The sequence below is a fragment of the Gopherus evgoodei genome, chromosome 8, assembly GCF_007399415.2.
Source record: "Gopherus evgoodei ecotype Sinaloan lineage chromosome 8, rGopEvg1_v1.p, whole genome shotgun sequence".
NCBI lineage: Eukaryota > Metazoa > Chordata > Testudines > Testudinidae > Gopherus > Gopherus evgoodei.
Window position 1 is genome coordinate 55304904 of NC_044329.1, and position 26760 is coordinate 55331663.

The 26760-nt window shown below is 47.5% G+C and overlaps 1 protein-coding gene across 8 annotated transcripts in view; it reads left to right on the top strand.

Annotated features, from left to right (window-relative positions):
* CEP350 (centrosomal protein 350) overlaps window positions 1-26760 on the top strand; it is a 172147-nt gene that overhangs the window by 122542 nt on the left and 22845 nt on the right. For all 8 annotated transcript variants that reach the window (XM_030572799.1, XM_030572802.1, XM_030572804.1 and 5 more), the window contains 5 exons: window positions 1520-1719; window positions 3993-4204; window positions 11435-11579; window positions 25168-25328; window positions 25856-25992. In XM_030572799.1, the coding sequence (XP_030428659.1) occupies window positions 1520-1719; window positions 3993-4204; window positions 11435-11579; window positions 25168-25328; window positions 25856-25992 (855 nt within the window). The remainder of the gene's footprint in view (window positions 1-1519; window positions 1720-3992; window positions 4205-11434; window positions 11580-25167; window positions 25329-25855; window positions 25993-26760) is intronic.

Consider the following 26760-nt stretch of genomic DNA (forward strand, 5'->3'; position numbering starts at 1 on the left):
GATGCCTTATCCAGGGATTTTGTACTAGGACTTTAAATGATACATAGGCCCTAAATTCAGTTGTTTGCTGCCAGGTAGAGGGATCACTTATAGGCCAGCAGCATGTATCATATCATATTTTTTTTTCAAAGTACTGAAGAAGCTCAGACCTCCAAAGGGATTAATATGTCCAACATGGAGTCTCAATTTAATCTTAAAATCCCTCATTTCACATCCCTTTGAACAATTAAACTAAGTTTCTCTATACTGATTTAGTCCTAGTGTGTTTAATGATACCAATCACATCTCCATGCCAAGTATAAGAGATTCAGAGTACTTTACATGTGAATTATAAATATGTCCCCAAGGACAGAATAATGTTGAGAACCGAGGAGAAATTCATCCCCTTCAGAGGTGGTCAGTGTTCCACAGAGCCCAAGATATAGCTCTACCTTCCTTCTACCTCCATTTCTCAATGCAGGAAAAATAAGCTGTGGCACACCCTGGATGTCTGATGGCTTCTGAAAATATATCTTCATATAATTATTCAGAAAATCTAATTTTTATTTTGGAGCTTCCATGTAGTTAAATGTAGGAAGAAAGCATGCAAAGACAAAATTTCCAAGAGCAGGGATCCAGACAGACAATATTAAAAGAAGGGTTTCTTATCAGTACGTATAGTTCTTCAAGTGGATCGTCAGCATGGAACCATATGCTCTCTTCTTATGGTTGCTTGTGTATTTGGAAAGAACTTGAGACATTTAGGTTTGCAGTATCTTCTATACCAGTGAGGACAGTTGGGAGAACGTTGGGATCCTTGAAAAAGAATGCTCACGATCCCAATGGTCACTGTTTTCTAGAGGTTCTGACTTAATGCCAGCAGCCTTTTTGCATGCCCAGGAATGGGGACCACTACAGACAATCTGTTCAAATTGGTTACTGGTGAGTAACCCTTCTATGTATAACTACAGTATTTAAAATCCTCAAAATTTGTAGGTGATTAGCTCCCTCCAGATTAATATCTGCTTATCATACTGTATTATAAAAACTGGGCCTCAGAGTTATCCTAAGTGACCAGAACTTAATTATGGCTTTGTTGGCTTTCTGCTTAGTGAGCCTCTTGAACCTCTTTGAAGGGGACAGGCATTTAAAAAATTCAAAATGGTGGGCCTCTTGTTACATTAAGAATTTGCCATCATAGTTTTTACGTTAAAGACTTGCCCACTTCTTATAGAAAGGAAATGTGTGGAAAGATGTGAATTGGAAGATATGTTACGTTTCTGATTTTTTTTTTCTGTGCTGTTCTACATAATTTGTCAATGAACAGCAATAAGTCCTACAGAGTAGTAACAGTAAGTCACTTGCCTCCTTTTATTATATAGTTTTTTGGAGATCTGTGGACCGTCACAACATTGATATTGACTTAGAAAATGACTTCTATTTATACAAGTCTATACATTGTGATGATAAGAGCATCTTGCCATTGGGTCTTTTGGCTGTGGTAGACTGTTTTCCCATTGTCTTCTGATATGTTTATCAGGTTCCTGACTAAGCGAGAACAGAAGCTGATGCAGCGGCGACAACATGCTGAAGAACTGCTGGAGTGGAAGCGCCGTCTAGATGCAGAGGAAGCAGAGATACGTCGAATGGAGAAACAAGCCTTAGCTGCTTGGGACAAAGAGAGACTCAAAACAAAAACAGCCAAGAAGGAACTGGGGGACCAGAGGGCTGAACCCAAAGGTAAAACCATGTCCTGCTCAAAGAGTGACCCAATGCAAATAATGACTGGGGCAAAACATAGCATATCATAAACTATTAGCCTCTGGTAAGCTCATATTTTTGTATTTTCTTCATGTGTGGTGGTGATTGTTCCTCTCTGGACACAGAATTGTCTTCTGTCCTCTGCTCTTTATTATCTTCTACCTCTTATTATTATCTTTAACCTTAGCTACCACTTTTACGTTGATATTCAACAGTATATCTTTAATGATTTTGTTCACCCTCACTTCTCGCATTGACCAAGTAAATGTGTTGCTTTGTTTCAACTTTCCAACGCTAAATACCTCTGATAGAATTGCTTCTCTTACACAAGATGAGCTTTCTCAAGCACCACTCCATCTTCTCTTCAACTCAAAGCTTTTGGCCTCCAGTGGCCTTATCTTGCTGACATCTTTGACGCTGTACCCTTCTTTATATTCTACATATTGTATCTTGAAATACACCTGAAACCGCTTCTGCAACTTTATCCATGTGTCTCAGTGCCTATTTGTGTCTGTTATTCTAATCCATATCTTTTATCTTTTTGCGTTAACTGCTGCAACTCTATTGGCTCCAGGTGCCAGCTCGTCAAACTTTAGTATTTGTACAGTGCCACTGTCCACTGCCCGTCATCTCATGTGTATAGAGAAGCGTGGCCACGTCATTCATATATTTCATGATCCAGTTTAAATTTTATTTTTTCTTTTTAAAACACAAATACCATGGTCTTTCACCTAGCCTGCCTCACAGACATTCCCTCTTAAATCCCCTTTTCATTTCAGTGCTGTTCTCTTCTATCTCCCTACCAGCCATCTTACTACAATTCGTGCCATCAGAGGGAGCCTTCTCCTGCCTCACAATTTGTATTTCAGATCAGTGAAAAGCTGTTTATCTTCCCTGCCTTTGACTTTTATTTTCTCTTGCTATGTCATTGACTCTGCAACTATACATGACTAAAGTACTTTTGGATGCAGTTTGTATGAAAGGTTCTTCTGTATGCAAAATAAACTTGCTTTGATGCAGCTCCCAAAATGAGTCTCATTCAGTCTTCCTATGGCAGTTTGTAGCTTCAGCATGAGGTATAGAGGGCAGGGAGTCTAAGTGAAGAAAATACTTGTATCTTCAAGGATTGTCCTAGAGGATCTTAATTTTCCTTTCTCCCCTCACCAAAATAAAGCACATCTTTTGAATCTATGAGGCAGTTCAGTATTATGGTCAGTTTCACTCATCATTGCAAACTCCACTTGACCTCACACAGCTGTATGACAATTGAAAAAGAATGGTGAAATACAAAGTTTTAGTGAACAAAAACTCCAGTGTGTTGAATGTAAAAAGTAAATGTATTTGTATTCCCTCCACTAATTTTATCTACCTACTAGGGTTGGAGCACAGTCAGCCTGGAGAATGGACTGAGGTGATTCCTTTCCCTAGCCTCTGCCCCAATATTGAGTAATTTTCTAAGGCTTTTTTCAATAGTACGCTATATCCTATAAAAGTTAGAAAACAGGAATTTTATAACTCAGTCCTGATTTCCGGATTCTGTCTGCCATCTGCCAAGAGTTGATGTAATCATAACATCTAAAATAGTGCAAGAAACATTTTCCCACTGTTTACCCTGTTTTAGGTTTGTCCTCAACTGTTTCACGAGAAGCATAGAATTTTGAACTCAGGATTTGGTTTTCAACCAGTCACAGCTAACCATGCAGTTTTGTTGAGGGGTGAGGAATTATTTCCATAGGCATATTCCATGCTCCAGCATTGATCTCTGGCAGTTGACTTCACTATATCAGTGACTGCTGAGGTTTGTAATTGAATAGGGGAGCCTGTCTTTGGGGGATGTTGGAAGATGTTTAAGAACCACAGAGCTTGGAAAATGTTAATTTAGAATATGCTGAAATCCTTTGTTTTAGGCATCCAGCAGCCACTATTAACATTTGGCATTTTGTTTTGTTGAAATTCCTTAATTAAATATCTCCTTGTTAAACAATTCAGTACCATATAATGTGAAGTAACACTATGCAATCAGAATGGTGTAAACTTGAAAGCTTGTCTTTCACCAACAGAAGCTGGTGCAAATAGTACCTCACCCTCTTTGTTTCTTTAATGTACAATCTGGCATTTAAACACAGCTTGTGACAGAGTTTGTTTGATCAAATGCAGTAATCAGAACTACCTTAGATTTATGTAAATAGTGCAAGTTCTTGCTTGGCTGACTATACTAAGTGCTCTCTTTTACCTCTACTATCTCATTTCAGAAGCAGCCAGTGAAGAGGAGTCTCCAGTGCTTTCCTATACTCATGTAAACAGTGAAAGCTCTGTCCCAGAAGAACTTGGCAGTCCAGCTGGTGAACCTGTCCAATCAGAGGCTGTGGACCAAGGGAAGCCAGTAAGCCCAGATCATAGTACACGTACTGAAGAAATGGTTTACTCACAGGATCTAGAGTCTGCTACCTCACCAGGCAAGCTTGTGAGTGAACTTTATGCTTTACACTTACATGTTCTAGTACTAGTAAAGAACCATCAGAAGAGAAATAGAAAATAAACTTTCTGGTAGCCGTTTAAAGCCTTCTGCACAGAGATTAGACTTTTTGTAGCTGTAATACTATATCCAAGGGTGTCAATAAATATTGTACTCACATAATTCCTTTAAAATCTTTAGGGGAAAAAAATTGTTTGGGAATGGGGTCAGTTAAGCATTTTTAACTTGTGTGCAGACTTACAACAGATTTTGAATGTGCCAGTGGGGCTACGCAGCATAATCAGTAGAATTCTATTCCAGAATACCAGTGTAACTTGGATGGATGATAGTTTGTCACGATTACATCAGGCACAGGAAGTATTCCATAGCATCAGGAACACAGCTGTGCCTCACACATAGTCTTGCAGGTTACAGCATATAATGCCAGCTTCTTCTTCGAGTGATTGCTCATATCCATTCCAGTTAGGTGTGCGCGCTGTTCGTGCACGTTCGTTGGAAGATTTTTACCCTAGCAACTCCAGTGGGTCGGCAGGTTGCCCTCTGGAGTGGCGCCGCTATGGCGCCTGATATATACCCCTGCCGGCCCATCCGCTCCTCAGTTCCTTCTTACCGCTGTGTCAGTTGTTGGAACTGTGGAGCGCGGCATAGCTGTCCTCCACGTACCTAGCTTCTCCTTGTTCACTCGTTGTATATAGTTATCGTTAGTGTGTAGAGTAATTAGTTCGTAGTTGTCAATTAGTTATTGTATCTAGTTTAGTGGGTTCGGACTCTAGCCCTTCCCCGCACCCAGTGCCCGGGCTCATGCCCGGTTCGCTGGGATTCAAGCCATGCTCGGCCTGCAAAAAGCCAATGCCCACGAGCGATCCCCACGACGCCTGCCTAAAGTGCCTGGGGGAATCGCACATATCTGAGAAGTGCCGCATTTGTAAGGCCTTCAAGCCGCGGACCAAGAAGGAGAGAGACCATCGTTTAAAGACTCTCCTTATGGAGGCAGCGCTTAACCCTCCTTCCTCGGCACCGAGTGCTGACACCACTCCAGCACCGGACCGTGCCGGCACCGCGAAGATTCCTCAGCACCGGCCTTCCCCAGCGCAGGGTCCCGACAGAAGAACATAGGCTGCCTCTACTCCTGCGACGCAGACTCGTGCGGACCACCCGGCACCGACTCCTGCCGCGGCCTCGACGCCAGTGTTTCCGTCGACTCCGGGCCCGAGAGGTCCGTCGAGTCCGGTCTTGGAGAGCTCCCCGTTGAGACCCGTGGTCGAGCTGGCGGTCCCCTCTACGCCACAAACATTCTCGTCGGCCAGGAACCTTATCGCAATGACTGAGTCTGCTCTGCCTCAACCCCCGGCACCGCCGGTGCGGGTTCTTCAGTCAAGAGGCAAGCCGGCAGCCATGAGACCTCAGTCCCTGGAGTCAGCGGGCCGGCACCGATCTCCACCTAGGTCCCGGCACTGCTGCAGGTCCCGTGGAAGATCTTGATCGAGGCGCCGCTCACAGTCCTGGTACAGCTCACCACGGCGGTACCGGTCGTACTCACGGCGCAGATCCACCTCCCGGTACCCTCTGCACCGCTCCGGTTCTAGTCATCACTACCGGAACCGAGACTCCTGCAGCCGCTCACGCCATCGGCGTTCCCGATCCTGGTTGACCTCCCGGTACCGAGCTGGTGGCAGGTCACGGTCGCGATCTCGGCACCGTTATGACTCCCTGTACCAGTCTCCGGCACCAAGGAGGTCTCCACCAACGGGGGCGAGGGACCCATACCAGCCTCGTTCGGCCCCCCCTTGGCCGTCCCGCCAGCTGTCTGTGTCCTCTCAGGCGGATAGCCTATATGCCCCAGACACAGATGTACCTGCCATCTTGTTCCATGAACCCCAGCCTCAAGATCATGGACCGCAGCAGTGGTGGTTCTGGACGCCTTGGGCTTACCATCAAGTCCAAGGCCTTCAGCTAGGTCCCTCACGTTCCAATGTCTCGGAGCATAGGGTTCCTGAGGCCACAATTTCCCATCCTCCTCCCCCTCCCACGGAGGAAAGGTTGTCCCAGCCTCAAGACCCCGAACCCCCTGTGGAGTCGGATGCAGTTCTTCAGGCAGAGCCCTCCGCAGACCCGCTCCTCCCAGGTCTCTCCTCTTCATCCTCTCTGGACGAGGCTGTGGCTGGAACATCATCTACCAGCCCGCTTCCACTTGACCTTAGGGCGCACCAGAACCTCCTCAGGCTTGTTGCACAGAACGTGAACCTGCAGGCCGAGGAGGTCTCAGAGATACAAGATCCAGTGGTGGACATATTGTCAACGGATGCCCCCACTAGGGTTGCCCTTCCATTTATTAAAACCATTCAAGCCAACGCCACTACCATCTGGCAGTCTCCGGCTTCTGTTCCCCCCTCTGTGCGAGGGGTGGAACGTAAATACTTGTTCCCCTGAAAGGGGTATGAATACTTGTATGTCCACCCTCCCCCTTGTTCCCTCGTCGTCCAATCTGTGAATGAGAGGGAGCGACATGGTCAGCAGACCCCGGCCCCAAAATCCAAGGAGGCGAGACGCATGGACTTACTCGGCCGAAAAGTCTACTCTGCGGGGGCCCTCCAGCTCCGCGTCTCCAATCAGCAGGCCCTCCTTAGCTGCTACAACTATAACACCTGGGCCGCAGCAGACAAATTTAAGGAGCTGCTCCCTCAGGAAGCACGTCAGGAGTTCTCTGCGATCCTTGATGAGGGCAAAAAAGGTCGCGAGAACTTCTCTGCAGGCTTCCCTAGATGCCGCGGACTCAGCTGCACGTACTCTGGCATCTGACGTTACTATGCACCGTATCTCATGGTTGCAGGTCTCCGGCCTCCCCCTGGAACTCCAGTATACCACCCAAGACCTCCCATTTGACGGCCAAGGCCTGTTCTCCGACAAAACTGACCCTAGGCTGCAAAGCCTAAAAGACAATGGGGTCATTATGCGCTCCTTGGGGATGCATACACCCGTTACCCAGCGCAGACCCTTCCGGCCGCAGCAACAACACCAGCCTTACCCCCAACCCCAGCAGAGGCAAGACTTCGCCAGACGGCGAGGCAAGAATGGTCGCCGCAGACAATCCGGCAACCAAGGAGGCCAAAACCAGAACCCGTCCAAGCCTTCTTCCGGGCCGAAACCTTCCTTTTGAAGGTGCGCCCAAGGGCGTTGTACCAGTTTCGTTGATGGATCCATCCCCTCCTTTTTCCAACCGTCTTTTCCTTTTCCTCCCTGCGTGGTCCCAACTAACATCGGACTGCTGGGTCTTACGCACGGTGGAACTTGTATACCACCTGCAATTTGTTTTAAACACTTCTTCCCACCCCCCTCCCTCATCCCTCTTCAGGGACCCCTCTCACGAGCAACTCCTCCTACAGGAGGTGCGAGCGCTCCTCACCAAAGGAGCCATAGAGGAGGTTCCCGAGTTCAAGCGGAGCTAGGGGTTTTATTCCCGCTACTTTCTAATCCCCAAGGTGAAGGGAGGTCTCAGACCTATTCTCGGTCTGAGGGAACTCAACAGATACCTAGTAAAGTTGAAGTTCTGTATGGTATCCCCGGGGACCATTATCCCATCCCTGGATCCTGGTACACCGCCCTCGACATGCAAGATGCCTACTTCCGTATAGCCATCTTCCCACCCCACAGGAGTGTCCTCCAGTTTGTGGTCAACCGGCAACATTTCCAATTCGCGGTCCTCCCGTTCGGCCTATCTACAGCCCCAAGAGTGTTCACCAAGTGTATGGCTGTAGTCGTCACCCACCTTCGCCGCAGTCGTATACACGTATTCCCATACCTAGACGACTGGCTTATCCATGGGACTTCCGAGGCACAAGTCCTCAGGCACTTCCGCATTGTCAAGAAGCTGTTCTTAAGCCTAGGTCTATTGATCAATGTGGAGAAATCGACGCTAGTCCCCACACAGAGGATAGAGCTTATCGGCGCCACCCTGGACTCCACTCTTGCCAAAGCCTCTCTGCCTCTGTCGAGGTTCCAAACTATGGCAGCCATCATACGGAAACTGCAAGCAGCGCCCCTGACCTCGGTGCACACCTGCCTTACCCTCCTGGACCACATGGCGGCCTGCACGTTCGTAACAAACTATGCAAGGCTCCGCCTAAGACCCCTCCAGTCCTGGCTCAACGCTCAATACCGTCCGGCCAGAGATCCAGTCGACATGGTTGTCACAATTCCCCAGGGCATCTTGGACTCCCTCCAGTGGTGGCTGGACCCTTCCGTGGTGTGTGCGGAGCTCCCATTCCATCCACCCCAACCCTCGGTGTCCCTGACAACAGATGCCTCCTCCGTTGGTTGGGGGGCTCACCTCGGGCTCCTGCAAAACCAAGGCCTGTGGTCATCTCGTGAGCTATCCCTCCACATCAACGTCCGGGAGTTGAGAGCGGTCCGCCTTGCTTGTCAGGCATTCCGTCACCATCTGCAGGGCCGTTGTGTCTCGGTATTCACCGACAACACGACGACCATGTATTATATAAACAAGCAGGGAGGCACGAGATCCTCTCCCATGTGTCAAGAGACCTTACAGCTCTGGGACTTCTGTATAGCCCATTCTATTCACCTCATCGCGTCCTTTCTCCCCGGGGTTCGGAACACGCTGGCGGATCATCTCAGCAGGTCCTTCCTTTCCCACGAATGGTGCCTTCGCCCGGACGTTGCTCTTTCGCTCTTCCGGTGGTGGGGGTTTCCCCAAATGGACCTCTTCGCATCCCGCGGGAACAGGAAATGCCAGATGTTCTGCTCCTTTCAGGGCCTCTCACCGTGTTCGGTGGCAGACGCCTTCCTCGTTCCGTGAACGACGCACCTGCTCTATGCCTTTCCACCGTTTCCGCTCGTCCACAAGGTCCTATCGAAGGTGCGCAGAGACAGGGCCCGCTTGATCATGATAGCTCCAGCGTGGTCCCAGCAGCACTGGTACTCCATGCTGCTGGACCTTGCCATAGCCGACCCTTTCCCTCTGCCCCTTCATGTAGACCTGATCACTCAGGACCATGGCAAGCTCCGTCACCCGGACCTTCAATCGCTCCACCTCACGGCGTGGCTTCTGAATGGCTGACCCGGTCTGAGCTCCGTTGCTCTACCCTAGTGCGGCAGGTGCTCCTGGGCAGCAGGAAGCCTTCCACTAGAGCGACGTATTCGGCCAAATGGAAGCGTTTCACCTGCTGGTGCGCGGAACGGAATTTCCTTTCCACCGAGGTCTCCATTGCTAATATCTTAGACTACATCTGGTCCCTCAAGCACAGGGCCTAGCGATATCATCTCTCTGGGTTCACCTGGCAGCCATCTCCACCCAGGGGGGGATGGCCACTCGGTGTCCTCTCACCCTATGTTGACTAGATTCCTTAAGGGCTTAGAGCGTCTCTACCCCCAGGTTCACTGCCCTGCCCCTACCTGGGACCTTAACCTGGTTCTGACCTGGCTCATGTCCCCTCCATTTGAACCATTAGCGACTTGCTCCCTTCTCTACCTCTCATGGAAAACCGCATTCCTGGTGGCCATCACATCAGCAAGATGGGTCTTGGAGCTTCGGGTCCTCACGGTAGATTCCCCGTATACTGTGTTCCACAGGGACAAGGTGCAGCTGAGACCGCACCCAGCCTTTCTCCCCAAGGTGGTATCGGTTTTCCATGTTAACTAGGAGATCTTCCTACCTGTCTTCTTCCCAAAACCCCATTCAACTCGCAGGGAGCAGCAGCTACACTCACTGGACGTCCGTAGGGCGCTCGCTTTTTACATAGAGCGAACTAAGCCATTCCGCAAAAACCCCCAACTCTTTGTTGCGGTGGCGGAATGTGTCAAGGGGTTACCCGTCTCCTCGCAGAGGATTTCCTCGTGGGTAACATCCTGCATCCGCGCCTGTTATGAATTGGTGCACGCCCCCCCAGGCCATGTGACTGCGCAGTCCACCAGGGCTCAAGCCTCATCGGCTGCTTTTCTTGCTCACGTGCCCATTCAGGAAATCTGCCGGGCAGCAACCTGGTCTTCTGTCCATACCTTCGCTTCCCACTACGCCCTGGTTCAGCAATCTAGGAATGATGCAGCCTTCGGCTCCGCCGTGTTGCACTCTGCGACATCCCTCTCCGACCCCACCGCCTAGGTAAGGCTTGGGAATCACCTAACTGGAATGGATATGAGCAATCACTCGAAGAAGAAAAGACAGTTACTCACCTTTGTAACTGTTGTTCTTCGAGATATGTTGCTCACATCCATTCCACACCCGCCCTCCTTCCCCACTGTCGGAGTAGCCGGCAAGAAGGAACTGAGGAGCGGACGGGCCGGCAGGGGTATATATCAGGCGCCACTCCAGGGGGCGACCTGCTGACCCACTGGAGTTGCGTGCACACCTAACTGGAATGGATATGAGCAACACATCTCGAAGAACAACAGTTACAAAGGGGAGTAACCATCTTTTTTCTACTCTGTTCCAAGTATTATGTCTGCTTGGCTTTGTAAGTTGCATCATGGTAATTCTTGTTCTCTGAGCTTTACACCTGGATTAAGCTGTGAGGCTGAAGATGCTGTCAGCCACTGTCTGTGGAGACACGGCTCATCTTGACTTACATTGAGTTTTACAAATACTTTTTCCTCTGGGAAAGTCCATTTAGAATGTGCAGCTGAAGAGCTAGTGCGGTATAACATCTAATGTGCCAAAGATTGTATTCTGTCTCGGTAAAAGGGCTGTGACACGTATACTGTTAGTGCTGTAAATAGATATCTGGAAGAGAATCTGCCCTTAAGAGAAGTTATGCCTGGCTGAAAGTTGAGTCCATGTTGTGGTGGTTGATACAGGGTAATGCCTTGCACTTCCTCATATTGAGAGATGTCCTTTCAGTTTAGCAGATATATTTGGCAGCAGTTTTTACAGAAGTGTGGTTGCATCAACAAATATTCTAATCTGAAGCATACAAGTTTTCTTGTATAGCAATAAACTAGACCATGTAAGACAATTACTGAGGTCCAGCTCAAGATAAGTGTCAGCTTTTGCTACTTTAGGTAGTTTTGTTCTAATGCATAACACACTGAGAAAGATAAAGCTTATGTTAATGTATCTGGATAGGTAGTTAGCTATTTGTTATTGCTAAAGATTTATGACTAGATAATACTTTCCTTCCTTGTAATTAACGCCTGTTGACGATGATCTCATACTTTTAAATTGAGCTTCACAAGTAGTTACTTATTTTTTCTTTCGTCTTTGAACAGTCTCCTTCAAAAAGCAGTACATCTATCTCAAAGCAGGATTCCATCAAAGGAAGCCACAGAACTGGAGGACAGCTGCATTTACCTGTGAAATCCCATCAAGTATCCCACAGTTGGTCTGATGAGTCTTTATCCATGACACAGTCAGGTAAGATTGAAGATATCAAGAATACATTGTCTTGTGTTTAAATTCATTTCTCATACTCTGTGTTTTTGCAACCCAGTAAATTAACTCATAAATCTAATTAAGTAAACTGAAAATATTTGAAATTGCGGTGACTTCAGGATACTGTGGGAGGGTTTTTATATTGAAGTTGATCACTTCAGTGTACAGCAATGAACAAAGTTTCCTAAATTGTGATGTCATTAACTGTTCTAGAAGCAATACAGAACCTGAAAATCTGGTCTTAGAAGTTGGAGGAAATGATCTTTCAGATCCTTTGTTTTAAACCATATTTAGTTTTTTGTACTTAAACACGCATGCCTACTGATATGAATGAGATCTTAAACATGTTTTTTTCATCAGTTCACTTTTAATGAAGCTGATGTTACTGACTTGGGGAACCTCTGTTTGGAATACTTTGACTTAGTTATTCACATCCAGGGACATTCTGCAGTTTGTGAGCGTCAGAATGCCACCTTCATTGTAGGGAAGCTTGCACTGGAGTTGTATGTCTGTGCTTTATCTGCTCTATCTGCTCTGTAGGATGTAATTTATCATCCTCTTAGTTGCTCTACCTGACAACCTTTACCAGTAAGGAATTGTTTTTAAAAAATGGAAAAGGAGAAAATTGAAGCAGAATTCCTCTGACAGCAAATGACTTGCATTAAAATTAATCCTGAATTTAGAATTTGTGTGCGCCTATATACAAACAACAGAAAGTGTCGGCCACCTCCAATGCAAAAAAGTTAACACCTGGCATAGTATATTATAGGTGGAGCTGGTAATACTAATCTATTAAGGTTGCCTGATATTTCCATTATAATACCCGTGTGTTTAGTTGCTTGCAGTTTTGATAAACTTTAACCATTTGGGCTGCAATTTTCCATGCTGGATATCTGCTTCAGACTGAATTTTCTTAGAAAATTTCAGCCAAAATGATTCGGGCGTTTCTGAAATCAAGGCTAGGAAAAAATACATTGTTTTGCCCATATAGAAAAATTCTGGCGCACTTTTTTGAGAGGCTGTAGAGCAAGGACTTTAGAGCAAGAGAAATTTGACAGAGGGGTTGCCTTTGTGTTAAGAATATGCCTTTTTGCCTTCCCTATAGAAATCCACCCAAATTTGGCCAAGTTATAAGCCTTGGAAAAATCAGTACACACATACTCAATAGAGACTTCCTAGAGTTTAGCACAGGGATCTTAAACTCAAATCATCACAAGGGCCACATGAGGAATAGTTCATTGGCCCGAGGGCCACATCACTGAAACCTTTCCATACAACGATACAAAAGTATAGTCAAAAGTGAAAAAAAAAAAAAAAAAAGAGTAATATAGTATGCTATTAAAAGTGAATGTATTAACTTTTTTAAAACTCTAATGCCCCGCCTCCATTCCAATCCCTTCTCTGCCTCAACTCCACCTCCTCCCTGCCCCTATTCCAACCCCTTCCCCAAATCCCGGCCCCGGCCCTGCCTCTTCTCCGCCTCCTCCCCTGAGCGCACCACGTTCCCACTTCTCCCCCTTCCCTTCTGGAAAGTCCTAAGTGCCGCCAAACAGCTGTTTGGCAACAGGAAGCACTGGGAGTTAGGTGGAGGAGCAGGGACATGGCACGCGGGGAGAGAGGGGAGCTTGGCTGCCGATGGAGTCAATGTCTATGTCAGGCCACAATGCGACCCTCGGGCTGTGTTTTTGAGACCCCTGGTTTAGCAGCTAGGATCTCCAAAAGTTCTGAGGCAAGAGAACTGGGAGTGGCTGGGTAAAACAACTGCTATAAGGAGCTAGGAGGTTGGAGAGAGACACTGAGATAGGCCAAAGAGCCCAGGGAGGAAGACTGGGATTGAAAGCTAATGAGGATACAGAGGGAAGAAGAGAGACAGGGTGCGGGGGACTGGGACTGGGAGTAAGGTGCTTGGGGGGCAGGACTGGGATGAAGAGTCCAGAAGGGATTCTAGGACTGACTGGGCAAGGACACTGGGACTGGGAGGAGAAGCCTGAGGGCTGAAGACTGCGACTGGCTGAGTGAAGAGAATGGGACCAGGACAAGGTGCTAGGGAGGAAAGAGATGGGACTGAGACAGGTTTGAAGGGACAGAAGAATCTGTGCCCACTAGATGTGCTACCTTCCAGAGCTTGGACTAGAAACCAAGATCCCTAAGTCTCACCTGTCCTCTGCTGTCAGTAATACCTGTGGGAACCCACTGGCAAAGTGTCTCATCTACCTCTAGTGCTGATCCATATAAAGGATAACAACCTACTGATGCTATCAGTTACGCTATTAGCTCAAAGGGAAGAGGTTTCTGTGGTGTATCTAATGGTTCCAGCCCTGCTGACGACCTATGTGAGTGACAATATGATGCCACATGATGGAATTTGCGGTTTTTCAGCTTGCCTTTTAAAAATCTAGGAGATTACACACACAAATGCTACACACAGGAAGATAAGATTGCACAGTGAAGCAGTCAGAAGCTAGGAAAATCCAGAATTAATGTTGCCTGTGCACCCTTAATTTGTCTTCCTCATGTGTATGCATTATGATACAGTCTTTAATTACACGACCATGTACTATTTTTTCACATGACCCTTGCATGCACAAGTGAACAGGATGGAAGGTGCTCATGTAATGAGCAGCTATTCAATATTTTATTTTATTTTTCATTGTGCATTATGTTGCCTTAAGCCTCATTTGCTGGACACTATTCAAACCCTGTTCTGAAGACAGAATTATTAATTCATTCATGGACTTTTCTGTAGTGCTTATCACATAGTATCAGAGTACTTCACAAACGCTGTCATTTTTACAACTTCCCTATGTGAAGAGAAGGTGGTATTATTCTCATTTTATAGATGGGGAAGTGAGGCACAGACAGTAAGGTCAAAGGTGTCCACTAATTTTGGGTCCCCAGTTTGAGGCACCTAGGACCTGCTTTTCAGAGTACTTTTCATTACATAGCACTTTCTGTGCTCAAAGCACAGCTCTCACTGACTTCAGTTGCAGCTGTGAGCACTCAATGCTTCTGCAAATCAAACTCCAGAGTCTCACCTTAGGCACCCAGAAAATGAGGAACATCTAATTAGTGACCATGTGTGAGAGGTTTGGTGTAAGTGACCTGCCTGACATGAGACAGGAACTCTGGGAGAATAGGGATAGAATTCAGTTCTCTGGGCCAGCATTTGATTGCCTTTAACCATGAGATCATCCCTTCTTTTTCTGCAATCCCCTGCCTCATTCACTGCAGTCCTTCCAACTTCTGCAACAAATGAAGCAGAGGTCCTCTACATATCTCCACAGCAGGTCCATCCTGTACGCTGAATGAAGTGGGGGTCACATGGAAAAAATAGTGTTTAATCATGTACATTAAACATGTATCATAAAGAATAAGCAGAAACGGGCCTAAATTCAGGTTGCATAGGCAACCTTAATTCTGACATTTCCTAGCTTTTCAGTGTTAACTTTGCAATCTTAATAATCTTATAACAGCTTTTGTGTGCACTAGAAAATAACAGGACCTGTCAGGACAAGTGTTTTCCATTTTGATATAAAAATGAATACATAAAATAAACATATTCACACTGATTAATTTTTAATAGCGTGCCACCTTCAGGGCACTGCAACATAATTAAAACATGCAGTAACATGATAACATTCTCTTAAAGTTGAAACACAGAAAACCAAATAAACATATCAGTATGAATAGATTAAAAATAATGAATATGGGGGGCCAACAGTGATCATAATGAGCTCTTTTGAAATAAATAGTCTTTCAAGTATTTGGTATTTTAAAATATGATGGATTACTAAGACTGATGTCAGCTGGAGGAGGGATTTGGGGATGCATCACTGCATTCTAATGTTGGTCTGCACTGTTGCCCTTTTTCCCACACCATATGTAAAATCATCTTGGTTCATTAAAAAGACATTGTTGAGTTAAAAATAGATATTGCAGATTTATTTGCGTTGTAACTGATGTCTGAGATAAGTAAAGACTTTTTAAAAATTAATTTACTTCTCACTATTCACTGTTTGTTTCCACTTCTTCATTTTTTTGTCAGCTTGAACCATGAAAATAGAATAATCAATTTCATGTTTGTTTATAATCTATTTCTGGTTCATATGTGGTATTGATACTTGAAAACACTTTAGAGGAAAGCTGTTCCTTTAAAAAAATGCATTAAAATTTTTCAGATGTCTTGGCAATAGATTCCTTTTAGGCTTTGTAGAAACTTGCTTTATACAAAACCTGAATTTGGGCCTAATTAACGTGAAGTTGCTTTCACTTAAGCAGGAGGAATTAATTGTAATCAAGATACTTGCTGGAAAATAGGTACACTACCTTGGACTATAAGGAGAGATCACATTCTTCCTGTCACACACACACATCTATTTTGTGTACTGCTTGTTTAAAAACACTTTCATAAATATTTAACTACAAAACTTTACTGAAAAAGGAATGCATCACATTTACTAGCTGCTGGTAGTGAAATACCTTACTGCTACTTACTGTTGCTGCCTTTGGTGAAATGAGGCACTGGTTATCAATATGAAGTGTAAATTGCTATTGTGCCATGAAGAACTAGCTCGTCACCTGGTGCGGCTGACTTTTCTTCTTAATTTCAGCTGGTTTTATAGTCATCGATGCTCTTCATTGCAGCAAATGGTCTGGATCCCTGTAAAAGTGGCTAGAAGCTGCCTCTACTAGGGGTTGCTGCTACACAGAAGGAGGAGAGGAGACAGGAGCACCCCTGAGGCTGAAGTTTTCAGCCACCAGGGAGAATTGCCAATGGGACTGTAAATTAGACTGAAAACTATTAATAATATTTATTTGTATTTTGGTAGTGCCAGTCATCTACTAGGACCCCATTGTGCTAGGTGCTTTACAGACATGGAACAGATTCCTGCTCCAAAGAGCTTACAGCCTAAGGGCTTGTCTACACTTACAGCACTGCTGTGGTGCAACTGCCCATTGGAGCTGCATTGCTGTAGCGCTTAAAGAAGATGCTACCTATGCCGACAGGAGAGCATCTCCGGTCGACATAGCGCTGTCTACACCAGGAGTTAGGTCGGTATAACTCCATCACTCTGGGGTATGGAAAATCTACACATAGTTATACTGGCATAAGTAGATAGGGTAGACCAAGTCTAGGTATAAAACAAGACACAACAGGTAGATACAGATAGATGAGGATGCACAAGGAATCAATGAAACAATAAGACCGTGCCTTTCTATGCGTTTTACAGTCTTGACTGGGCCTTAGTCATTACAGAAATACAAAAACGTTTATATTAATGGCAACGACTCTACTGTGGAAAAGGAAATGAATCAGCTGAGCACGACTTCCAATAGAATAGAGGGAGAGGACCACCAGGAGGATTGGACGACCAGACAGTAGGGAATCTTAGGGGAGGGGAAGAGGAACAGAATGGATGGTAATGAAATTGCAAAAGGAAATCATGTGATTTTTCTTTTTAAAGGAAAAGGAAAATATTTGTTCAAGTGAGCAGTGACTACATTCACCACAGGGATATTGTTGTTACAAATGACATAATAGGTGGTCTGCAAAATTGAGACTAGAAGCATAAGTGATCCATGCAGTTCTTCTTCGAGTGATTGCTCATATCCATTCCAGTTAGGTGTGTGTGCCGCTCATGCACGTTCGTCGGAAGACTTTTTACCCTAGCAACTCCAGTGGGCTGGCAGGTCGCCCCCTAGAGTGGCGCCGGCATGGATCTCGATATATACCCCTGCCGGCCCACCTGCTCCTCAGTTCCTTCTTACCGCCGTGTCGGTCATTTGGAACTGTGGAGCGCGGCATAGCTGTCCTCCACGTCCTTAGCTCTCCTTTGTTCTCATAGTTGTAGATAGTTAGTAAATTGTAGTTGGACTTTTAGTTATTGTTAATTTTAGTATAGCTGTATATACTTAGTTAGCGGGCTTGGGCTGTAGTCCTCCCCCGCACCCGGCACCGGGCCCATGCCTGGTTCGCCGGGGTTCAAACAGTGTTCGGCCTGCAAATAGCCGACGCCAACAAGCAATCCCCACGACTCCTGTCTGAAGTGCCTGGGGGAATCGCACATTTCAGATAAGTGCCGCATCTGTAAGGCTTTTAAGCCTCAGACAAAGAAGGAGAGGGACCAGAGGTTAAGGACTCTCCTGATGGAAGCGGCACTTAACCCTGTGGCCCCGACGCAGAGCGCCGGCTCCGTGCCGGCACCGGAAAGATGCCCCGGCACCGACCTTCCCCGGCACCGGGACTCGATGCAAGGCCCTCGAAGTCTGCCACTCCATCTTCGCAGACTTGAGCGGAGCGCCCGGCACCTACCTCTGCCGCGACACCACCAGCAGGGATTCCGCTGACACCGGGCCCCGGAGGTCCGTCGAGTCCGGTTCCGCCTAGCTCCCCTATAAGATCCGGGGTTGAGCTGTTGGTCCCTTCGACGCCAGAGACATTCACTTCGGCGCGGGATCTAATTGCTGTCACCGAGCCCGCCCAGCCTCAACCCCCGGTGCCCCCGGTGCGGGTTTTATCTAGAGGCAAGCCTGCGACAATGAGGGCGCCGTCTCCGGACTCGTCCAGCCGGCACCGATCGAGGTCCCGGCACCGTGGACATTCTCGCTCCAGGCGCCGCTCGCAGTCCCGGCACCGCTCTCCCCCGGCGGTACCGGTCGTACTCGCGGTGCCAGTCATCTTCCATATGGTCTCGCTACTCCCGGCACCGGTCTAGATCGAGTCGATGCTACCGGCACCGAGACTCCAGGAGCTGTTCTCGTCGGCGGTCAGCACCCCGGTCGACCTCCCGGCACCGTGCTGGTGACAGGTCCCGATCCCGGGACCGGTACGATTCCTGGTACCGGTCCCCGGCACCAAGGAGGTCGTCGACATCGAAACCGAGGGAGCCCTATCAGCCACGTTCGGCCCCACCATGGCCTTCCTGGCAGCTGTCTGTCTCATCGCAGGCAAACAGCATGTACGCCCTGGACGCGGACAGACCTGTGGCCCTCTTCCATGACACTCCTCCGCAGGATCAGGGACCTCAGCAGTGGGGCTTCTGGACACCCTGGGCGTACCATCAAGCCCAGGGCCCTCAGCACATTCCATCTCAACCAGCGACATCTGAGCGCAGGGCTCCGGAGGCCTCGTTGTCTTGCCCTCCCCCTTCTCTGACAGGGGAAGACCAATCTAACCAGCAGGACCCTGAGCTCCCTCCAGGATCGGAGGCGCTGGTACAGACGGAGCCCCCCATGGACCCGCTCCTACCGGGGGTCTCCTCATCGTCCTCCCCCGATGAGGCAGTGGCGGGAACGTCGTCCTCCAGTCCCCCCCCCACTTGACCTCAGGACACACCAGGACCTCCTCAGGCGTGTAGCGCAAAACTTGAACTTGCAGGCTGAGGAGGTCTCGGAAATAGAAGATCCTGTGGTGAGCATTTTCTCAGCGGATGCTCCCACCAGAGTCGCCCTTCCCTTCATCAGAACTATTCAAGCCAATGCTAATACCATCTGGCAGTCACCAGCCTCCATCCCTCCTGCTGCATGCGGGGTGGAGCACAAGTATATGGGACCCTCCAAGGGGTATGAGTACTTGCATGTCCACCCGCCCCTGGGCTCCCTTGTCGTGCAGTCTGTGAATGAGAGGGAGTGCCACGGGCAGCAGGCCCCAGCACCGAAATCCAAGGAAGCGAGGCGCATGGAACTGCTAGGCCGGAAGGTCTACTCAGCAGGCGCCCTCCAGCTTAGGGTCTCTAACCAACAGGCACTCCTTAGCCGCTATGCCTATAACTCCTGGGTAGCGGTGGATAAGTTCAAGGAGTTGTTGCCTCAGGATGCGCGTCAAGAATTCGCGGCAATTCTTGATGAAGGCAAGAAGGTTGCAAGAACTTCATTGCAGGCATCCTTGGACATGGCGGACTCGGCCGCCAGAACTCTGGCTTCGGGGGTTACCATGCGCCGCATCTCCTGGTTACAGGTTTCTGGCCTTCCTCTGGAGCTCCAACATACTATCCAGGACCTCCCATTTGAAGGTCAGGGCCTGTGTTCAGAGAAGACTGATCCCAGGCTGAAAAGCCTGAAAGACAATAGAGTCATCATGCGCTCTCTAGGGATGCACACGCCCGGGACGCAGCGCAGATCCTTCCGGCCTCAGCAGCAGCAGCAGCGCCGGCCCTATCCCCAGTATTGCCAGCGTCAAGACTTTAGTAGGCGCCAAAGCAGGAATGGCCGGCGCAGACAATCGGGCAACCAAGGGGGGCAGAATCAGGGCTCCTCTAAAGCCCCACCTGGCCCAAAACCTTCATTTTGAAGGTGCGCCCGAGGACGCTGTACCAGTTTCCTACACGGATCCATCCCCTCCATTTTCCAACCGCCTTTCGTTCTTCCTCCCAGCGTGGACCCAAATAACTTCCAACCGTTGGGTCTTACGCACAGTGCAAACGGGATACCATCTGCAATTTATTTCACACCCTCCCTCCCGCCCCCCCCCCTCGTCCCTCTTCAGGGACCTCTCTCATGAGCAGTTCCTCCTTCAGGAAGTGCGGACGCTCCTCGACAAAGGAGCCATAGAGGCGGTTCCAGAGAATGAAAAGAGCAAGGGGTTTTATTCCTGCTACTTTCTGATCCCCAAGGCCAAGGGAGGCCTCAGACCCATCCTCGACCTGCGGGAACTCAGCAAATATATGGTGAAGTTAGAATTCTGCATGGTATCCCTGGGGACCATTATCCCATCTCTGGATCCTGGAGACTGGTATGTCGCCCTCGACATGCAGGACGCTTATTTTCATATAGCCATTTTCCCACAACACAGACGCTTCCTTCGGTTCGTGATCGACCGCCACCATTATCAATTTGCGGTCCTCCCGTTTGGCCTCTCCACGGCCCCGAGGGTATTGACGAAATACATGGCTGTCGTTGTCGCCTATCTTCGATGCAGTCGCATACACACATTCCCCTACCTCGACGACTGGCTGATTCGAGGCACGTCAGAGTCGCAGGTCCTCAACCACGTCCGCAAGATCAGCAGACTCTTTGGAGATTTGGGTCTCATCATCAACGTGGACAAGTCCACTCTGCTTCCCATGCAGAGGATAGAGTTCATCGGAGCCATTCTGGACTCCACCTTGGCCAAGGCCGTTCTGCCGCTGTCCAGGTTCCAGACGCTGTCGGCCATCATTCGGTGTCTACAGGCTGCTCCCTTGACCTCTATAAGGACGTGCCTAACCCTCTTAGGCCACATGGCGGCCTGCACCTTTGTTACGGGTTATGCACGGCTTCGCATGAGACCCCTCCAGTCCTGGCTTATCAGCCAAGACCGTCTGGCCAGGCATCTGCTGGACGTGGTTATCACCATTCCACAGGAGGTATTGGATTCCCTCCGGTGGTGGCTAGATCAGTCCGTAGTGTGTGCGGGGCTCCCATTTCATCCGCCACAACCCTCGGTATCCCTAACAATGGAAGCCTCAGACCTGGGTTGGGGGGCCCACCTTGGAACCCTGCGGACACAGGGCCAGTGGTTTCCTCAGGAAGTGGCCCTCCACATCAACATACGGGAGTTGAGAGCGGTCCGCCTTGCTTGCCAAGTGTTCTCCCATCAGCTTCACAGTCGCTGTGTCTCGGTATTCACCGACAACACGACGACCATGTACTATATCAACAAGCAGGGCGGCACGAGATCCTCTCCCCTATGTCAGGAGGCGTTGCAGCTCTGGGACTTTTGTATAGCCCGCTCCATTCACCTCATGGCATCCTTTCTCCCCAGAGTATGGAACACGCTGGCAGACTGTCTGAGCAGATCCTTCCTTTCGCACAAATGGTCCCTTCGTCCGGACGTCGCCCTCTCGCTCTTCCAGAGGTGGGGTTGTCCCCGGATGGACCTCTTCGCGTCCAGAGGGAACAGGAAATGCCAGATGTTCTGCTCTTTTCAAGGCCGGGAACCAGGGTCGGTAGCGGATGCCTTCCTTATTCTGTGGACGACGCACCTGTTCTATGCGTTCCCTCCATTCCCGCTTATCCACAAGGTCCTTCTGAAGGCACGCAGGGACAGGGCCCGCTTGATTATGATAGCTCCAGCGTGGCCCAGGCAGCATTGGTATCCGATGTTGCTGGACCTGTCTCTAGCCCACCCAGTTCCCCTGCCCCTTCACCTGGACCTGATCACCCAGGACCACGGCAGGCTCCGTCACCCGGACCTACAGTCTCTGCACCTCACGATGTGGCTCCGGAGTGGCTGACTAGGTCGGAACTGCGATGCTCTACCCCGGTACGTCAAGTACTCCTGGGCAGCAGGAAACCTTCCACTAGAGCGACATATTCGGCCAAGTGGAAGCCTTTCTCCTGTTGGTGCACAGAGAGGGGTTCCCTCCCTATGGAGGTTTCTATCACCAGTATTCTAGATTACATTTGGTCCCTCAAGCAGCAGGGCCTGGCGATATCATCCCTTCGGGTTCACCTGGTGGCTATCTCCACCTTTCATTCGGGGGGAGATGGCCGTTCGGTTTTCTCTCACCCTATGGTGACCAGATTCCTGAAAGGATTAGAACGTCTCTACCCCCAGATTCGACCCCCTGCCCCTACCTGGGATCTCAACCTGGTTCTGACTCTGCTCATGGGCCCTCCATTTCAGCCGTTAGCAACTTGCTCCCTGCTCTATCTCTCCTGGAAGACTGCTTTCCTGGTGGCCATCACTTCAGCCAGACGGGTGTCAGAACTCCGGGCCCTCACGGTAGATCCCCCGTATACGGTCTTCCATAAAGACAAGGTGCAGCTGAGGCCACACCCCGCCTTTCTCCCCAAGGCGGTCTCAGCTTTTCATGTCAACCAGGAGATCTTTCTCCTCGTCTTTTTCCCAAAGCCCCATTCGTCCCGAAGGGAGCAACAACTCCACTCACTTGATGTCCGCTGGGCACTCGCATTTTATGTGGAGAGGACCAAACCGTTCCGCAAATCCCCCCAGCTCTTCGTGGCAGTAGCGGACCGAATCAAAGGACTACCCATTTCCTCACAGAGGATCTCCTCGTGGGTGACGTCCTGTATCAGGACCTGTTATGACTTGGCTCACACCCCTACAAACCATGTGACTGCGCACTCCATCAGGGCACAAGCATCATCGATGGCTTTCCTCGCCCGCATGCCCATCCAGAAGATTTGTAGGCTGGCAACCTGGTCCTCCGTCCACACCTTCGCTTCCCATTATGCCCTGGTCCAGCAGTCCAGAGATGACGCTGCCTTCGGCTCTGCAGTGCTCCATGCCGCAACCTCTCACTCCGACCCCACCGCCTAGGTAAGGCTTGGGATTCACCTAACTGGAATGGATATGAGCAATCACTCGAAGAAGAAAAGACAGTTACTCACCTTTGTAACTGTTGTTCTTCGAGATGTGTTGCTCATATCCATTCCACACCCGCCCTCCTTCCCCACTGTCAGAGTAGCCGGCAAGAAGGAACTGAGGAGCAGGTGGGCTGGCAGGGGTATATATCGAGCACCATGCCGGCGCCACTCTAGGGGGCGACCTGCCGGCCCACTGGAGTTGCTAGGGTAAAAAGTCTTCCGACAAACGTGCACGCGCAGCGCGCACACCTAACTGGAATGGATATGAGCAACACATCTCGAAGAACAACAGTTACAAAGGTGAGTAACCGTCTTTTGTGAATGGAATGTAAGGTGGCCCATGAGACAATCTCTCTAAAGATGTGGTTCTCTATACCCGTAAGTGTGAGAATTCCAGAAATAAGTTGTCAAACAGGAGGGTTTAACAGTTAAAATTACTACCATGATCAAACTGCTTCTCTTTCTAACTGAACTTAACTAGTCATCCTCCAGTCCTAGTGAATTTGTTTAGTCTAAGAGATTTAAAACCTGGTGGTCTTATTGTACTCCATCTATAGTTTTGCTGGAGACCTAGTTTACTTCTGGAACATACTATTACAAATTAAATACTCACCATTAAAATAATACCTCATGTAGCATAAGAGTGTTTAAGGTGAATTTAAAAGCTTTTAAACACAAATTTTAAAAATATATACATTCTTAAACCATTAAAAAGTGTCATGCTGAAAAACATAAGATTAAAATACTGTTTCCTCTGTTTCCAAGCAGTTAATGACAAATCCTTACGTCTTTATCCAGACAAGTGCTCACTGAATTGAATGAATGAGAACTGAGTAAAGGTTACTGGATGCTTGTGCTATGTGTGTCTGTGATGTCCTTAACAAAACACGGAAGCCTGAACTTACTGCTAAGCAGGGAGAGGAGGCAATGACTTTCAGATACTTATTATATCTAAAATATATATTTGAAACACATTTCTCTCATCTATAAATTAACCATTTGCATTCTAGACACACAGCATAGTTCTGAACGTTGAGCTAAGTTTCAATCCTGATATTCTTCTGTAGATCAGATTCAGTCCATTCTATGTCACCTTCATAGCATAAGGGTATGTCTACACTTGGAGCTGGGGGTCTGAGTCCCATCTTCAGGAGACAAATTCACACTAGCTTTTATCAAGCTAGCACACTAAAACTAGAATGAAGCTTCAGCAGCATGAGCTTCAGGACAGACTAGTCATTCTGAATATGTGCCCCTGAAAAACCCTAGGCACATCCTTGGGGCAGCTAGCCTGTCCTGCCTTCTGTTAGTAGCGTGCTAGCTCAATGAAAGCTAGTGTGAGTTTGTCTCCTGAAGATGAGAATCACGCCCAGCCCCAAGTGCAGACATGCTCTAAGTTTGTCATTCAGTAGGCTAATATGCATGTTAAATGGAGAAAATACTATATATTGGTTTTGTTTATTTAACTGTGCTTGCACTTTCAGCATCTCAGTTCTGTGTGGTCTAGACTATAGATTAGGCTGTGGGACAGGGAATTAAGAGGCTTCAGATCTACTTCCTGTTCTGCCACTGACATGCTAACCTGGGGCAATTCACTTGACTGTCCTGTGCCTCAGTTTTTTTCTATCTGCAAAATGGGTATAAAAATACCAATCTTTGTAAAGAGGTTTGGGATTCTCAGATTACGTGTGCTATATGAGAGCAGAAAAGTGTTCATTCACTTTACACTTTTTACCTTTTGTATTTTTTAAAACTATTTTTAAATGTGTTTGCATATACCAGCTTGTATAGATTTTCTGAAATATACCTGCAGGATAAGCAGAGAGTCCACCCAAGACATGCGTTTGTTTAATTGTTTGCCTTTTGTATCATAGAATTGCTGCTGTATTTGAAAGTTATCTATCTTGGTTATTCAGCAGTGTCTCTGATGCCTTCTTTCAGTGTAGGAATCACAAAGTTAAGTGACTTTGGCTTTTTAAGGATGTACAAGATAACTAGGAACATAACCGTTTTATACATCATGTCTTTGCCAAACTCAGTACGGTCTGGTGTAGCGTTTTTCTTCCTTACCATATTGTTAAAATAAGAGATGCTTACTTAGGAAGTATTTATTTTGATGAGATGAGCATGTTAAAAATAAATTTACTAATATTTTATGTGATGTAATTTAAATTCATTAACTGAAGATTTTGTACTTTGGATAGCAATACTTGTAATGTGTGAGGTTGTTTGAGGGTTAAAACTAAGCTATCTTTTTCAGAAACCACATCTGACCAGAGTGACATTGAAGGCCGGATCAGGGCCCTAAAAGATGAGCTACGGAAAAGGAAGTCTGTTGTTTATCAGCTGAAAAAGGAACAAAAGAAGAGGCAGAAGGAGAGGCTGAAAGCCCAGGAGGCCAGTTTGATCAAACAGCTAGAGGTTAGGAACAGTTAGAAGGGCTAAGCAACAAGTCAAACTGCTAGCATAGTATGAATTGGTATATTACAGTCAGTTGTTGAAGAAATCCTTTCTCTTGGGCTTATCGATGCACCTTGTTATGATAGCAGCACCACCATTTTGGTACTGGTTTAAATATTTCCAATAATTCTATAGTAGCCCATGTGGTACTGATATGATGGGCTATCCTCTTCAGGCTAATTCACCAGTAGAATGATGTAGGGAGGTTGGGTTTTTGGATTTGTTTTTGGTGGTTTTTTTTTTAGTAATATATTGACTCAGACTTGACAGACACTGTTGGAGTCTATAATAATAAAATATTAAAACTCCAGCTGTTACTTGTGCAAATAAGCTATTTGTCCACACGCACATGAAGACTTCTTGCTTTGAGAGCAGTCTTCTAAAAGGAAAGGATGCGCTTTATTCATTTGATAACTTCTGTTTGCTGATTGATTCTTCCAAGAAGTTGTGATTTGGAAAATTAACAATCTTAACTTTTTCACACTCAGTCTTATGATGAGTTCATAAAGAAGACTGAAGCAGAGCTGAGCCAAGACCTGGAGGCATCACCCATAGCTAAACCTCAGATTAAAACTCCATCCTCATCTACTGAAAAACCTAAAATCAAGCCACCTCCACTCCATAGGTAACTTGGAACTCTTTGTAATTTAACATTACCTTGAGAGCATTTTTCTAGGTCAACTGTACAAATGCCTTTTTCCAGAATGTGCTACAGTTATAATATAAAGTAGTTGTGTGAAGATACTTCTGAATGAACATGTCAGAAAAGTACAATGTGTGCAAGCTTCTCTGTTCCTCAAGAGAATAGATCTCTGTTATGTACTTGGAGAACTTCAATCTATCTGAAGCTAAACAAAAACGTGTGTGTGTGTGTGCGTGTGTGTGTGTGTGTGAACACTCAATAGCATTTTGGAGGGAGAGGGAAAGTTGATGCTATCTCAGAAAGTGCAGCAATCATTGGTATAGGGGAAAATCACAGGGAGGAAACCTGAAGACCACGGCTCCCTAGGCCATTGGAGAATGGCAGTGTGTTGATGCCTTATGCTAGCCCAGTCAGCAAACACATCGTCAAACAGACAAGCATAGTATAAAGTTCCCATGCACAGTATCAGGGTATTCTATTCTTGTCCTATCTCATCCCAGTGTCCTAATCTAGGTTTTTCTGAGCAGCAGCAGCTCCTGGCTATATGGAATTGTGACAAATATTATGGATGGCTTTCTGAGCTGGACAGTTCTCTTCCTGGTCCCCTGTGCAAGTGCCCTTCCTCCCCAGCCCCCCACCATAGAAACCATTCATACTTATAACTTAAAGCTAGTTTACAATCCAGGGTTTCAGAGGTAGTGCATTAGCCCACTACACCTCTTGGTGCATCTCCTTATGGTTCTGTTTCCC